This window comes from Anarrhichthys ocellatus, unplaced genomic scaffold, assembly GCF_004355925.1.
Source record: "Anarrhichthys ocellatus isolate YVR2014 unplaced genomic scaffold, GSC_Weel_1.0 scaffold24, whole genome shotgun sequence".
NCBI lineage: Eukaryota > Metazoa > Chordata > Actinopteri > Perciformes > Anarhichadidae > Anarrhichthys > Anarrhichthys ocellatus.
Window position 1 is genome coordinate 2,681,339 of NW_022280054.1, and position 15,553 is coordinate 2,696,891.

The window sequence follows — 15,553 nt, forward strand, 5'->3', positions numbered from 1 at the left end:
CTGAATAATCATATTATGAGGACGAACAGTGAGTGAGTATGAGTGGTATTACCCTGGTGGACAGCTCACACACTCCTCAGGTCTGCTGAGGCCAGTGCTGTTGCTGAAGGTGCCGGCTGGACAGGGTAAGGGAGAGGACGAAGCTAGAGGACAGTAACTTCCCGCTGGACACAAACCTCCTGTCGGTCCATCCGCAGGAGTCTGGACATGGTCACAATACATACATGTAAAGAAAAGCCAAAATGTACTGTAGTGAAGTAATTTCATTCCTTAAAAACCCATTCCCAATAGTTTTATGTTATACATAACAGAAAGTTTCATAACAATTGTATCACCACACTGAGCATCAGACAGTGTAAACTGGCTTTATGTGACATGAGTGACCATTAATTCACAAAGAATTAAAATATAATTTTCATACTGCAGACTTTGCTCCTTGTCTACAGTAGAAGCGTTCTTTGCAGCTTCCAGAAGACTCTGAGAGTCCCACACTGCTGCAATACTGGCCTCCACCACAAGGGGAGCACTCAGACCAATCACTGAGAGCCGAGCGTGAGCTGTAGGTTCCCTCAGGACAAGGTTCAGGAGAAGAAGTGCCCTCCGGACAGTAAAAGCCCTATTAATATTGTAATAGACAGAGAGAAAGGGCTTTCACATACACAGTGCCAAACACACATACAGGCAAGTTACACCGTCTCATAAATGCAACAAAGAACTTTCTCAAAATGGCGGCTATTCCTACCTGAGGGCAGACTAAGGGAATGTGAGTTCCCATTCTGTCGCAGTAATGCCTGGATGGACATAAAACACACGCCTCTCCACTGTGACCAAGTGTGTTGTTCTTATATTGGCCAGCCTGACAGGGGTAGGTGTGGGGGTAGCCAGTCCCCTCCGGGCAATAGTGCCCATGAGGACACACAGCTGTCTGAAATATTGCAGCATACATAATAATTGTGTCAGTGCAATCTTCATCTAAAATTAAAAAAAGACCATACCTACACAGAACAACACTTTACTAAATTTGTTCATCTTTAATACTGTATATATTATTATTTTGGCATCTTACAGGCCTGGTGATAGGCTGCTCCTGAGGCTGCTGGGAGTAACAGTACTTCCCCTCCGGACACTGGACACACTCGCTGGCGTCACGCAGACCAGCAGAGTCACTGTAGGTACCATTGGGGCAAGGAATGGGGTTGGGATCCTATGAGGGAAAACACATTTGCAGGTAGTTTAATGAGCCACAAGTGCGTCACGCATTTAAAAAACAGACCATATCTATTTTAGATAGATATATTCCTATGCTGTAAGTATTGTTGTGACTCACAATGCCTCCTCCAGGGCAGTAGAAGCCTCGAGGACAGAGGGTGGCTGAGCGCTGAGGGTCTCGGGCCAAACCCTGAGAGCAGAGAAAGCCTGGGGGACACACCATGACGCTTAACATGGCTTCCTCACTAGTGGTCTCATTACTGCAGTAGTGGCCCGGCAGGCATGGAGAACACTCCACAGAGCCCTCGTCCTACACACAAGAGAATGTGAAGGAAGAGAGTCAAAGTTAAAGATATCAACCAGTATGGGGGAGGTACAGAGCAAAAAACAGACTGAAAACACAAGGGAAAGGAGGATCGAACTTGCAAGATGCTGGTATAAGACACTGGTATTTCTTCAAAAAGATGAACCATGATCAAATTTGACTTAAACTACTCCTCTTGCTGACATTTACAGATGTACATACATGGTGAGTAATGTAAGACGATCACTGTGGGCAGAAAATGCTAATCTAAAAATAAGACAATCAGACTGGCTTATGGAAGGACGAGACTAATACACCGGCTCTGATTTCTACTGGTTCCCGCAGTTGACCAGTCACAGTGGACACTGTGGTATAGATGGGGCCTTACAGAATAGCTGCCAGCGCCACACACTCTGGGGTTGACAGTGGCTGAGTGGGGACAAAAATATCCGGCAGGGCAAGCGGCGCAGTCCTCCAGCCTCCGACCTCCTTTCAGATGGCGAAATGTGGAGCTGGAGAAAGACAAAACAGAAAGGTTATACTAAATCGTACTTATTAGAGCAGCTTAATCCTCCATTATACTACATATAGCAGATTGTTTCCATATCATCTTCTTCTTTATCATCATTCTCACATCTATTCAGCACACATTGACTGCTTACGGTGGGCAGGGTGAAGGTTTAGAGGTGCCCTTTTGACAGAATGAGCCTTTAGGACAAATCAGGCAGTCTTCTCTGTATCTGTTGCCCATTTGAATGCTGTATGTACCTGCAGGGCAAGGATACTGGGTGCCATATGCAGTCCCTGGTGATGCAACATGGAAATAGTTATATCGACAAGAATGACTCATGATTACAGCTCTTAAAAAGAAAACAAATCATATCTTATCGAATCAATTTCATATCAAAAGCTGTGTTTAAAAGTTTGCAAAGTAAAACATTTAATCACTTTTCTATGTTGTGTGTTAGATTTTTGAACAATAGCAGTAAACACATTTAATAATTACTATGTAGATACTACCTTCAGTATATTATCACGTATGTCACACTCATGTGTACCTTCAGGACAGTAGTGTCCAGAATTGCATCGACCTGACGGAGCTCCAGATCCAGCCAAACAGTACCAGCCCTGTGGGCATGGCTGGCACTCACTTTCAGCTTCCAATCCACTCTGACCACTCCATGTCCCCACAGGACACTTGTACTGGGTGGGGAACATAGTTCCAGGGGGACAATAATGCCCTGCAAAGCAGGAGATTGGTGGTCTCTGGATACCACCAGTTCCTGTTAAAGCATAGATAATATCGGTATCAAGGTTGGAAAACTCGCAAGCTATAGATTGTATTGATATAAACGAGGTTTAGGAGATACTGACACAATTAAATATTGCTAAATCTTCAACAGAATACCCTAAACATCAAGTAAGTAAATGATTATCAACGTGGACATAGTGATCAAATTAGAGGCATTCATTTTATATCTCTAGAGCAGTCAAGTAAGCTCAAAATGTGCACATTACGTCCTTAATGCACCTTTTAGGTCTAAGAAAACACACATTGAAGCTATATCAATATGTTGACTCATATAACACAAAAGATATCATATTGATATATCCAGCTCCATTTGGCAATAGGAAACTAAATCAATGTATTCAGATACTACTAATAATGAAATATCAAACAGTACTTTTAAAGGCAAACCGAACATGTACAGCATATGTGTGAAAGATAAATGGCACCTCGAAGGCAGGCATATCGCGCTGGGCACTGCTGACACTGTGAGCGGTCAGTGAGGTCAGTGCGATTGCTCAGTGTCCCTGGTGGGCAGGCATTGGCCGGCGGGTTGGGTTTAGAGGAACCAGGAGGACATGCAAAGCTATCAAGATTCAGGCAAAGATAGGGTAACAATTTTAAGTCAGACTTAGATTACAGGTAAGATTACAAAAATCCATTTGTAAGAGAAATGTTTATAGTCCTTCATATCAGACATGCAGTATAAAAAAACACAAGTTTTCTGTATCATTGAAGCATGCTTCATTGAAAACCTTTTCTTACCCTTGCATGCAGTCGACATCGGGGGCTCTCAAAGCTACCTGTGTGCAGGCCTTTCCTGCATAACACTCTCTACAATCAGTCACCTCATCTTGACCCTCTAAGGGGTTAAAGGAGCCTGGTGGGCAGGGCACAGGGTCGCTTCTCCCCTCAGGACAGTAAAAACCAGCCGGGCATTTGAGACAGTCCTTCACACCTGGAGGGCATAGTTACAAGATGCCAAGATGAATGTAGGTTTGTAATACACTGTAGCCTACTCTATTAGGATAGGTCTCTTCATTTGAAGGTATCATTTGAAGTTGTTTCAATCTACCCATTTTATCTATACTGGCTCCAGCTTGTCATCCACAGTTTTTTTTATAGCTAGCTATATAGCTTTTTCTCTTCGCCCTCTCGACATCCATCTGTCGCAATTTCTCATCTATATATCCCGTTTCATGGGAACAAAACAACACTTACATCTTTATATAATCATTGAGTTTTGCTATGAGAGACTGCAATAGCACCATATTAGTTTAAGCTGAGCTGCTGAGGAACTGTAGGGAAGTTCACAAATATTAATTTCACTTTTAAATAAACCGCAAGCCAGAGCCTTTGCCCAGTATGCAAGGGGGGGGGGGGAAATCAATGACTGTGTGTATGAAATATTACTTGGCGAGTATAAAAGAGTAATAATCCAGCTTATAAATTCACTTATTGCTCCTTGATGGGGGGTGAAGGTGCCTCGAGGACATATCACTTCTTCCAAGGTGCCAGCAGGACAGTATTTCCCACGAGCACAGGGCAGGCCAGGACCCGATGAGCCTGTGCCGCACAGACACATATACCCCCACACACACACATCACACAATCTTCATTTCATATTCTTTCTTCAAATATTGTTGGAGTTACTGACTGTGCCACATTTGATCTGACACATCCATGGACGTCAGTGTATTAGGGCTAAGACTTACCTGGAGGACAGAAGCGTCCTTCTCCACATCTCTTGCAGGCTGCCCTACTTGTCTGACCCAGTTGTTCCCCCGCTGTACCAGCGGGGCAAGGTGACCCATGCGGGGTGCCGGTGCCCTCTTCACAGTAATAGCCCTGTGGGCACAGGAACTGGGAGGTGGGTCTCCATGAGCTGCCTTCCAGACAGTAAAACCCTAGAGAAAAGTGTTTATAGAAACGTTCATGAGAATGTTTTTCTTTTTTTGTATTTTACAGTATATCATATCATATATTAAGACATACAAACACATTATCTAAGTAAAATTGTCCTATTAGGCTTGAAAAACTGTGGCTGAGTTGGTACTGAGTTTCTGGGTATATATACTGTTGGAACGTGGAACTGTGAGTACATTTTAGAAGGTTCGCCACCATCAATCAATACTCTACCTGTAGGACAGATTGTGCATTCTCTCAACGTCTGCAGACCTTCTTTAGGGCCATAAGTCCCTGCAGGACAGGGTACAGCTACACCTCCCACACAGTACTGGCCTGGGGCGAAAACAAACATCAACTAATAGAGGTAGACAAATAGAGACAGATGGAGGTGAGGAAACCGTAAATGTAAATGTCAGTGTGCAGTGATAAACTCTAACCTATTGGACAGACCAGACATGATAACTCTTCCCTCGCTTCTTTGTATGTTCCTGGTCGGCAGCCGATCGTTTGACTGGACCTGTGGACTGGCTGGCTCCAGCGGGGGGTCTCAGCTCCTACACACAGCGACGACGTATCATTACAGTTACAGTAAGTCTGTCCAGGTGTGGAAGACCAACTAGGAGGACAGGGGAGCGGCTGTGACATCCCACTGTCTGGACAGTAACCTCCTATGGCAGACAGAGGACACAAAGTCACAGATTTATTTCAAGTCTACTGATATATCTAATGCTGTACTGAGAGCAGATTAGAGAACGTTGATTTATTTCTGCACTACCTGCTGGACACTGCAGGCACTGGATAGTGCACACAGTGGAATAGAAGCCTGGAGGACAGTCATTGCACATAGTGTGATGTTGGTTGGGCTCTTTGCCAGGTTTACACTGTAAGGAACATATAAGAAATGAATAAGGGAGAAAGGAGCATATGACTTAGCCAAACTTTACCAACCATTTATAATTGCAAACCAGACATTGTCTCGCTCAGATACAACACATTTTAGGACGAAGGACATGAAATTAAAATATTGTAATATTTACCTTTCTAGGAAATCCAGAGGAGCAGACAGAATCTACAGGGCATGTCAGACACTGGAGGACCCCCTCAGGAGAATGTTGTCCTGGGGGGCATAAAGAAAGCGTCCCTTTGGCTGGATCACATGAGAAACCTGCAGGACAAAGTCTACAGTCCACTCTATCCTCTGAACTGATGAGACCTGGAAAACAAGGCTGCAAACATACCAAAATGAGTAAAGACAGTACAACGACAACCATACCATCTGTCACACTGCATCAAGAACAATATTTGAGGTTTATAGACACACGTGAGGGGAAAAGTATGTGAAGTCAAGTTTATGTTGAATAGACCTTTTTCATTTGATCTGCATGTCAAACACAGGTGTAACTAATCATTAATTGCTGCATTTCACTGCAGTAACCACTGAAGCAAAGTCGTTATTAGTTCCACCTGTGCTGTTATGAGATGAAGTCAAAAACGTTTGTTGTGAAAAAGGTCTTTTAATCTGATTCATTGTTAGAAAGATTATCTAATGAAATATGTACTTTATTTGGCTTTCAAAGGAGGGCGTGACAGAAAAATTTATAAAATAAGTTTGTTGTATGATGACGGGCTTTTATTGACAGCAGTCTCTCACCTTGCAGTCACTGAGGCTGCTTTTTCCCGTGTAAAGGTTGAATGTTCCTGCTGGACATCTATGAGGTGCAGATACATTGCCAGGGCAACTATACAACATAAATATATTAATTAATTGTCTAAATTACAGTTAAATGTATCATTATTATTATTTTGTGTCTTATTTAACATTTTTACAAGTGATTAAAAGAAACAAAATGTTTTTACATTAAGGTTGCATATATGTATTCTCATAGTGTACATAGTAAAAGTATACAGGTCAGTAATCAAAGATGGTTGATGACTTACAAATGACCAGAGGGACACTCCAAACAAAGCTGGTGGGAGAAGTATTTTCCCTCTGGACACTGATCGATGTCTGTCCCTTCACCGAGGGAGAGGTCTGCACTCCCTTCAGATGATTCTTGCACACATAATGTCAGGAAGGATGTAGAAGAGACATTAGAAAGACTGTCTAGTCAAGTGGGTTGTTTCTTCTTAAATTAGCTCAATTTGTTTGCTCTTTACTTTTAACTGTCATTGCTCTTACCTGAGGCGTGTCCAGACTGTGGCATCAGCAGAAAAATCCATGAAGCTGAAAAACCAAACAGGTACATTACTTTCCATGAGCACATTATCACTGAATCTCTAGTCAAGTCCACACTGGTTCATTTTTTTGGTATAATTTCATTCAAGACTGTTTGGTCTTAGCCTACAGGACTGACTGTTTAAAGGCATGAAAGTGAGAGGCCCTCAGTCACTGAAAGTGAAACGAGAGCGTGAAATGTGAGTCCCTGGTGACTGCTCTAGCTGATAATGGTGTGCAATGATGTTCTGAAACTGTAGCTTCCACTTCCATAATTCATGAGTATGTGCAAAAGCTAACCTAGATATTGTCTCTGTTAGTGGATTACTTCAATTATTTATGTTACTTGTGTGTTTCATTTAAAAGTTATAAAGAGAATAAAATATGGGACAGATATGAAAAATGTGATACATTTTTGGCATTAACTAAATGAATCCACACGCTAACGCTGAACGTTTTATCACAAAAGACCTCCTTTATCTTCAAATTGAGAGGATTTGAAAATAAATGAATTCATGTCAGTGGAAAATGAATGCCAGGCACATCCTCTGAGCAGAGAGTAGGCAGCAAATGTGCATCTGCAGAAATGTGCAAACCACAATATCATGTGTATTTGTTCAAGCCAGGTGCACAATGTATGCTTTGCACTATTGAAACATAAGTAAAGAGGCAGTTACATAAATATGTTATTATGTCATTTGTGTATCATCATGTTTGAGAATTTCTTCTTTTTTTTTTTACTTTGCAGGAAGTGAGTTGCAATAAATAAAAGTTATGAATTTTACACAGCTCTGAATCCTGAATGCCACTTCCTGTTGCATATGTGTGGGTATTTCAGCATTTGCCTGCAGGTGCAAGCATCACTAAACTAGGTGTGCACAATATATATTATTGCATGTTTGGAGACGGCAGGAATCAGAACAACAATGACAATCTCCGTCCACTTCACTTTGCTCTTTTTTTGGGTGGCACAAGGTAATATATATATATACTCTTTGTTATTGGACTGGACTCTAGCAATTAAGTGTGTTAAATACATGTGCATGTATTCAATGATGCACTCACCTATACAAATGTGCTCTTTATTTGATGTAATACAATGTTTTCTAAAGTAGATCCAATGTTCTCTTTTTGCAGATTTTGTGAGCTGTGTTAATATGACGATACCCATCAATTTCTTGGCTGTAGCGTTGGGTGATTCTCTAACATTAAACTGCACATACAACTGCTCCACTGGATTTGTTCGTGGCTGTTGGAGCCACGCATCAGACAACTCTGGCTGCCACAGGACAAAAGAGCAGCAGAGAAGCAGCTTGTGCGTAACGTCCCTTCATCTATCAAATGTGTCTACTGAAGATCTTAAGAAGAACTACACTTGCTACACAGTAGCTATAGATTACCCTCAACTTCCACAAAAAACAGAGCGCATTGTTATACTGCAACTCCAAGGTAATTATTATTAAAATCAATAAAAGATATATCTGGATTTTGGCAATTCTTCAAGATGCAACAAGTAAACAAATGTTACAAAGCTGGAACTAGATTTGATTCCAGTTTATTTGTTGTTATTTCTTTTTAAGCTGAACGTGTCCCAAACTGGACAGCTACGCCAAAGACTAAAAATGGTGAGGACCTTCTATGTTAAAAAAAAAAGTATTAAAATGTCAGATATGAAGTAGTCCACAATTGTAACTATACATGATTTTTACAAATTACTTGTATTTATATATACTATATACTATATATTCTATATTTCTCAGCATCGCTTCCTGCTAAGCCGAAAGATCCAACTGAAGGTGAGATGGGACTTTGAAGCATATATACACACACATATTATACAAGCTTACTACACCTTCTGAAGCATTATTTGTCAATTGCATTGAACAATGTAATATATTGTAATCGTCACGCTGAGGAGCCAGATAAACCAATGTAAACCTTAAAAGTGTAGGTCTTTCCTTAAGAAGAGTTGCAAAGAAAGCCAAGGCGACAGTGAGTAGTTTTTTATCCACTTGGAAACTAAAGGAAACTCTGACAGGAAGTAGTCTGGTAGACCCAAAGTCACAACAGAATCAGAAGACATGTTTCTCAGAGTCAACAGCTTGCATGACAGGCGGCTCACAGGACAGTTTCAAGCACAGCTTAACACTGGTCGAAATAAGGAAGTCTCGGTTCCAACTGTGAGGAGAACATTTGCAACTGCAGGTTTGACAGGTTGAGCGGCAGTAAGGAAGCCATTGCTAAGATGGTGATATCTACAGTTTATCACGTAGGGTTTTGTTACGCCGCGGAGAGAGGCGAAAGGATTGTTCCTCAGTGTGTGACACCAACTGTCAAACATGGAGGAGGAAGCGTGATGTTTTTTTTGCTGGCTTCATAATCCAGCATTTTACAGCGCCATGTAATGCCCTCTGGCCTACACCTACTTAGTCAGGAGTTCATCCTACAGCAAGATAATGACCCAAAACAAACCTCGGGGCTATGAGTGAACTAAGCACAAGCTAATAGGCTTCAAATCATGGAACGGTCAGCACAGATTTTAACCCCATCGAGCTGAGTAGGGATGAACTGGACAGGAGAGTGAATGCAAGGCAACCTACGTGTGCAACACATTTGCGGAGACTACTGCTACAGTGTTGGGCATAACTTTCCAAGCAATATTTTACATCTATTGTAGAAAGAATGGCGCGCAAAGGCGGCTAACTTGACCTGTACTATATGGGGAACTAAAAAGTAAAAGTTGCCCTTTTGATGCAATATAATCCAAGTTAATACTGTTGTTTCCATGTTAACAGGAGAATTTACTGGTATTAAGGTTTTAGCAACAGTTACCGTTGCTGTGGCCATGGTGCTTGCAGCATCAGCCGTTTACCTGTGTCTGAGCCGCAACAGACGGAGCTGGAATGATAAAGGTGATTACAAAATATTACAATATCAATTCACACACTTGCTGTAAAAAGTAACAATTTCTAAATAAAAACATTGTGTAAATAATGTCACACATTCCAGGGGAGCCTGTTGAGACCAGGTCAGGGTGAGTACAATTGACTGAATGACTATTTGGCAAAATCTTTGTTAAATCTTGTTAAATCGTTAAAAATCTATAATTTAGCTAAATTCTTTACTTGCTCATTTCTTTATATTCTCTTATTTAAGCTCACGACTACCTCCTCACGCTGCCCCCTCACCAGTCAAGGGTAAATAGTTTAAAATATGAAATATAAAATGCAAGAATTTCAATCTCCAAATCCAGTTACCATTCATTCCTGTCATATTCCCCAGGGTCACTGTCAACACAAAGTGAAAGAGTGAGGATTTCTACACCGGGTAAGATGATCTCTGGATCAGCAGAATCACAACACTTGTTTTCCAAGTGTCACAGCATCACCGTTTGCAATACAAAGACTGACAATAACTTATAATGAATAATTTCTTTGTCCCAGATATTGAGAGTGACACTGAGGTTCCATATGCTGACATCATGATCACTGTCCGAGGTGTCAGTACACCAGAGCTTACTCAGGTCGGATACTTGACTCCTGGAGATCAAAAAGAGGTGAGCAACACGAGAAACGTGGCTTCAGAATCGATATGTTTGTCACTTTTATCTCTCAAATTTGAATCCCAAATTCATAGGACAGCTGATTCTCCTCAACCGTAGATCAAGTATGCTACATGAATCCAAAGATGGTAAATGCGGTGTTATGGTGATCACCTATGGTGGTTTATTATAGTGGTATATTTGATCACAATGAGGCAGAATGAATACCCAAAATATATTAGCCTAAATGAATGAGCAGTTGCTTGGCTATGTTTCACAGACAGCTCGAGGCCGAGGGAAAGTAAGGAGCTACCAAACAAGAAATGTGGGGTCTGCTCAATTTTAACACTTCTTCAGTTTATTTATGGGTGAAATTGTATAAATAAACATTAAATTGATTAGTTATTGAAACATTTCTCAATAGATCGCAATATATTTTAACAGCACCACAAACTACAGCCTCCAAAATGACCATACAGTTTAACACCTGTTTTAAAAATGTGGTGTTGAATTAGCCAGATGTACCAAATAAACTGGAAACTGCATTGATTGTTTCAATGTTAGTTAGTTAGTTAGTTACGTTTTCTTATTGATTTCAATATTGGTCTTAATCTGCACATTGCATGGTTAGCACGTAAACCTAATAACAAATTGTTTTGGAGTAAAACACGTGGTTGCTTGGAATAAATGTGTTGCTGTAACCTTTAAATACACCACATGATGAAGATGTTTTTTCTCTCTCAGTAACAATGACAATATTATTAAAGAGCCTACCAGGGGAGGCCCCTCTAAAGTCTTGAGACAGTCTAGCTAATCCTAACATGCTAATGTCACATGAGTTTGTTTCTGCTTCTCCTTCAGTGGTGGGGAGAAGAACCAAGGTCTCACATGCAGGCCTCACGTTCAGCTGACAGGCTGCATGTCCCCCAGCCCAGAGAGGTCAGCCGCAAGATGAGCACCAACTCTGAATATGCAGTCATCACATACGCCTGACTGAGGTCCTTGCTGGTGGAAGAGATGAGAGAGAGAAGGAAAACAAGCGCCTTGTTTTTTATATACATGTTAATACACTTCATGTTTCTGCTTTTTAAACAATGGTTTAGTATGTACCTATCATATTGTTTTGTACGTCTTCTATGTGTAAAATGGACCCGCATTCATATCCAATAAAGCCATTATTTCTTGTAAGTTTTGAGCCTTGTCAGTGTCCGTAGTTACAACCGTTACCTAGAAACAGCTGTCAACAAAACACAGTAGCAAACAGTTGTCAGCTAAAACATTCATACGTAAAGGTGGATACGAAGTGCAAGTCATTTAAGGTACCAGGTCTAACTAATTACTAATGTTTTGACATTTTCTAAAACTTGCTAAAGTATTAAAGTAATCTAAACTACCAACGTTAGTTTATATTCTGTGGAAAGTTCCCAGTGTTAGCTGATAGCTAACGTTAGCTCCTCCCCTCTTCTACTCTAAATTACCCACCAGGAAGAAAGTAAATAACTGATAAAAACGTCGACTTCTCCTGGTTATCCCTAGCTGTCTCAGAAGCTGCCGTCCCAGTTTATGCTAGAACATGTCAATACCTTTCTCCATCACTCACCTGCGGGTCCCGCAAGGATTTGGTCCCATCCTGGAGGGGTTGGCCAGAGAAGTCCTGCGAGACCAGCCCGAAGACATCCCTAAATATGCTGCACAGTATTTCGATGCTCTTCTCAAGCAAAGAGAGGGTAACTGCAACGTTACATTTGGTAAATTAAGACGAATGCCATTTAAACTGCTGTCAGGTAATTGATTGTTTTTTGCTTGTAACTCAGATAGTGGAATGGACCCTGCTGAGTGGGCAGCTAAGCAGGAAGACACGTATAACAACAATGCATTGAAGGCTGCAGGGGTACAAATTCAAAGTCACTACTCTCATCTTACCTATAAATCTCTCCTCTGTTAGGTCTCTCCGTTTATTCCCCGTTACACCTTTGTTGTTTGTTTTTACTCAACAGGCTATTCCTGAAAAAGACCCTGAAACAGAGGTGACCATTTCCAAGTGAGTCTCATCTTATGTGCTATCAACAGCCAGGAGGATCACCAGGACAGGGAGAGGATACACACAAGGGAAAGAATATAACAAGTAGAAATAAAGAAGAAATTATTATTACGTTTAATATTTGTTTTCTTTATAAATTTAAGGTTTACACCTAGAGTTGTTGTGTGAAGTCATCTTATATTTTTCTGCATATCTTTTAAGCAAAAAATAAAAATAATATACAAATAATATGATAATTACTTTAATGATTTTTTTTTTTTAGAGAAAAATCACTTGAGTACCAAACTGAAGATGAATCAGAAACCTTAAATCTTTCCACTACGCATCCCAATGTCTCTGAAGATGTGGATTTAACTGCAAGCGCAGAAGAATATGAGGAAAAACACGACATGACAGAGAAACACGTTGTTTCACTGGAAAAGGGAATTTCAGAAGAGGAAACAGGCAACATGCTCCCAGCTGTAGATGTACAGCCAGATGGTGTGAGCGGGGCCGAGGAAGAGAAAGACCCAACAATAACTACATTTGATCATGTTGACAGGGCGGCTAATGGAAAAGATAGCAGCTCGGCTTCAGACCATGATATGCCTCAGTCTGAGTTAGAGCCCACTGACTTGTCATCATTCAGAGCGATTATAAAGGTAGATGTGTGTTCTCAGGAGTTAGGAACGGCAGAAGATGAGGAAGGTGATCAACAACAGACTGCAGTAGTAGATGAGGAGATTGTAGACTCAGAAGGAGTCAAAAAAACTGGAGTGGAGGCCTTTCCATATTCTGGGCTAGCTGATGTGGATGTGTGTGCTACAGAGCTTGGATTAACAGAAAGATTAATTGATGGTGCCACTTCTGAAGATGATGATGACAACTCAAAACCCCAACCTGAGGAAACTGTTGTACAATCATCATTGTCTCCTGAGTGCAATCAACGTGAAGCAAAATACCAGGTAGAAAAAGCAAAGGAGGAGGAAGCAACAGAGACTGAGGCTTCTCCTGGGGGAATAAATGAAAGTTTAGCTCATATTAAGGGTGGTTTACACATTAATGCTATACCAAAGGAGGATTCCTTGGTTGAGATCAGCTTTGAAGATGTTCCAGAGAATCAGCAGATTAAAGAGTTTGAGGAGAAACAGTCAGAGGAAGAGGGCTCAGTGGAGGTCTTACAGAACGAGATATTAGAAATGCAACAAGAGGAAGAGTCCAAAGAAGTTGCTGTCGTGTCAACAGACCAAAATAAATCTAGCACACAAGACCAAGATGAACTTGAAATGAAGGGAGTTGAAAAAGCAGTTCATTTTGAAGGGGGGGAAATGGAAAGTCAGCATGAGGCATTTCATATAATGAAAGAGAAGGTGGACACAAACACAAATGATTATAATTTAACTGATAGTGATGATGATGATGAGAAGCGCAAAGGTGTTAAAACCAGCTCATCACATCAACCAACCAGCGAGGCAGACGAAGAGAACCCAGAGGATGAAACCGATCAGAATGAACATAATGAGAAGATGAGGGAAGGCGAATTTCACCAGAATTCTGAAGAAGAGGCAAAGTCAAACAACCCTGACGACAAAGAAGATGAGACAACAGACACGGTTGGAGGAGACAACGGGGACATACATGCAGAAGGTTATAGTGAGGTGGAGGATCATTCTCCACAAGTCACCTGGTCAAATGTATCGACGACTGCAACCGAGAGTGAAACTTTAGAGGCAATTGCACAACTTCCACTGGAGGAGAACGAGGAGGGTCAGAGAACACCTGAGTCACAGGATGCAGTGGTAGAAAAAGAGAGAAGTTCAGAAGCAGAGGACCTTGTAGAAGAAGGACAGATTGATTCTGAAATACAAAAGAAGAGCGATGCAATGTGTGAAGAGGGCAGCATCATCCTCACGGAAAGCGCAGATCAGCCGGCTGCGAGTCACCAAGGAGAGGAGAGGCCGCTCGAAAAGGATTCCACAGAGCCTGAAGGCAAGAGTGGTGACAAGGTAAAGATTTGAATCTTCTTCTCAATACGGAATATATGCACCACTGATGCATCATATTTCACACATTCTTATATGCCTTAACATTATAGATGGACATTTTTGTCATTAAAACATAGCCCTGATAGTTTACCATTTGAGTTTAATAGAGGCTGTTGCAACTCACCACATCTCCACTACTTGTATCAGCGGGCTGAGAATAAATGTTCATACAGTTTCAGACTGCTCCCATTTCTGTCTCAGGTAGTCTTTATAAATAAACCCTTCAAGGACGAGTCTGATCAACAGTGGCCCTCAGTTTATTCCCCTTGGACTCTCTAGGGGTAGGTGATTGAAAATATCCCCAGAAATAGTTCATTTTTTGACAAGTGGTTGCTCTAATAAACACCATAGACATCGAAATGCAGTGCAGACATTGTAGTTTCAGTGTCTAAATTCACCATAAGCTGTTTGAGGCCTCTGCTGTGCCGCATGCTCATCAAACTGTATAGTGTTGCTTTGTTAGTGCCAGATCCGCTCTCCTCCTGGGAGCCACTACAGCCTCCACAGATTGAAAGTTGATTCAGTAATCTATCATCATAAAAGACAGACTGGACGATTTGTCTGATGAAGTAACGCCTTTCAACACGTTTACTGCCGTCACAGTTGGCCCTGTCGGGTTTGTCTGGACCAACGAGGCTCCAAACACACGGGGGGGGGGGGGTACTAAGGATGTTACCATGGTAACCCCTCACCATCCGGCTCGCTCTTTGTGTCATCATGGAATTAATAGGAGATGGTGATGCTGATAGTTGCTAGGCACCATCTCAGTAATCTACCTTTAATGGCAGTTTTTTTTTTTTTAAATGAGTGATTAAACAGTGAAACAGCACTTTCTGTATTTTTGCATACAGTAGAGTGCTGTTCTTTTATACTCCTGCTTAGTGGCAGAAGTTATTTCTGAAAGAAAGCTACCACAAAACTGTACAATATATAGGCCATAAAGTATCTATCTATCCATCCATCCATCCGTCCGTCCAAACGTCTATCTGTCTATCTATCTATCCATCTATCCATCTGTCTATC

General features: G+C 41.3%; 3 protein-coding genes across 3 annotated transcripts in view; 2 read left to right on the plus strand and 1 right to left on the minus strand.

Moving 5' to 3' along the window:
• The window catches only part of LOC116390850 (uncharacterized), a 50,693-nt gene extending 40,930 nt beyond the window's left edge, over nt 1–9,763 (minus strand). Inside the window, exons 1-20 of the mRNA XM_031860963.1 lie at nt 9,757–9,763; nt 6,889–6,933; nt 6,648–6,762; nt 6,361–6,448; nt 5,747–5,935; nt 5,485–5,590; nt 5,297–5,377; nt 4,941–5,042; nt 4,517–4,708; nt 4,257–4,367; nt 3,567–3,759; nt 3,251–3,387; nt 2,572–2,796; nt 2,176–2,317; nt 1,902–2,025; nt 1,328–1,519; nt 1,067–1,204; nt 743–925; nt 422–616; nt 53–201 (exon numbers count right to left, since the gene is read on the minus strand). Of these exons, the coding sequence (XP_031716823.1) occupies nt 53–201; nt 422–616; nt 743–925; nt 1,067–1,204; nt 1,328–1,519; nt 1,902–2,025; nt 2,176–2,317; nt 2,572–2,796; nt 3,251–3,387; nt 3,567–3,759; nt 4,257–4,367; nt 4,517–4,708; nt 4,941–5,042; nt 5,297–5,377; nt 5,485–5,590; nt 5,747–5,935; nt 6,361–6,448; nt 6,648–6,762; nt 6,889–6,913 (2,687 nt within the window). The 5' untranslated portion in view covers nt 6,914–6,933; nt 9,757–9,763. The remainder of the gene's footprint in view (nt 1–52; nt 202–421; nt 617–742; nt 926–1,066; nt 1,205–1,327; nt 1,520–1,901; nt 2,026–2,175; nt 2,318–2,571; nt 2,797–3,250; nt 3,388–3,566; nt 3,760–4,256; nt 4,368–4,516; nt 4,709–4,940; nt 5,043–5,296; nt 5,378–5,484; nt 5,591–5,746; nt 5,936–6,360; nt 6,449–6,647; nt 6,763–6,888; nt 6,934–9,756) is intronic.
• On the plus strand, nt 7,807–11,665 carry LOC116391018 (uncharacterized). Its single transcript, XM_031861215.1, has 10 exons — nt 7,807–7,899; nt 8,062–8,373; nt 8,505–8,549; nt 8,685–8,720; nt 9,720–9,836; nt 9,934–9,958; nt 10,081–10,121; nt 10,207–10,251; nt 10,368–10,480; nt 11,327–11,665. The coding sequence occupies exons 1-10, from the start codon at nt 7,851–7,853 to the stop codon at nt 11,456–11,458; spliced, it is 915 nt and encodes a 304-aa protein (XP_031717075.1). The 5' UTR covers nt 7,807–7,850; the 3' UTR covers nt 11,459–11,665.
• A 64-nt stretch (nt 11,666–11,729) lies between these two features.
• The window catches only part of nrgnb (neurogranin (protein kinase C substrate, RC3) b), a 7,959-nt gene continuing 4,135 nt past the window's right edge, over nt 11,730–15,553 (plus strand). Inside the window, exons 1-4 of the mRNA XM_031860965.1 lie at nt 11,730–12,192; nt 12,280–12,356; nt 12,463–12,506; nt 12,769–14,501. Of these exons, the coding sequence (XP_031716825.1) occupies nt 12,039–12,192; nt 12,280–12,356; nt 12,463–12,506; nt 12,769–14,501 (2,008 nt within the window). The 5' untranslated portion in view covers nt 11,730–12,038. The remainder of the gene's footprint in view (nt 12,193–12,279; nt 12,357–12,462; nt 12,507–12,768; nt 14,502–15,553) is intronic.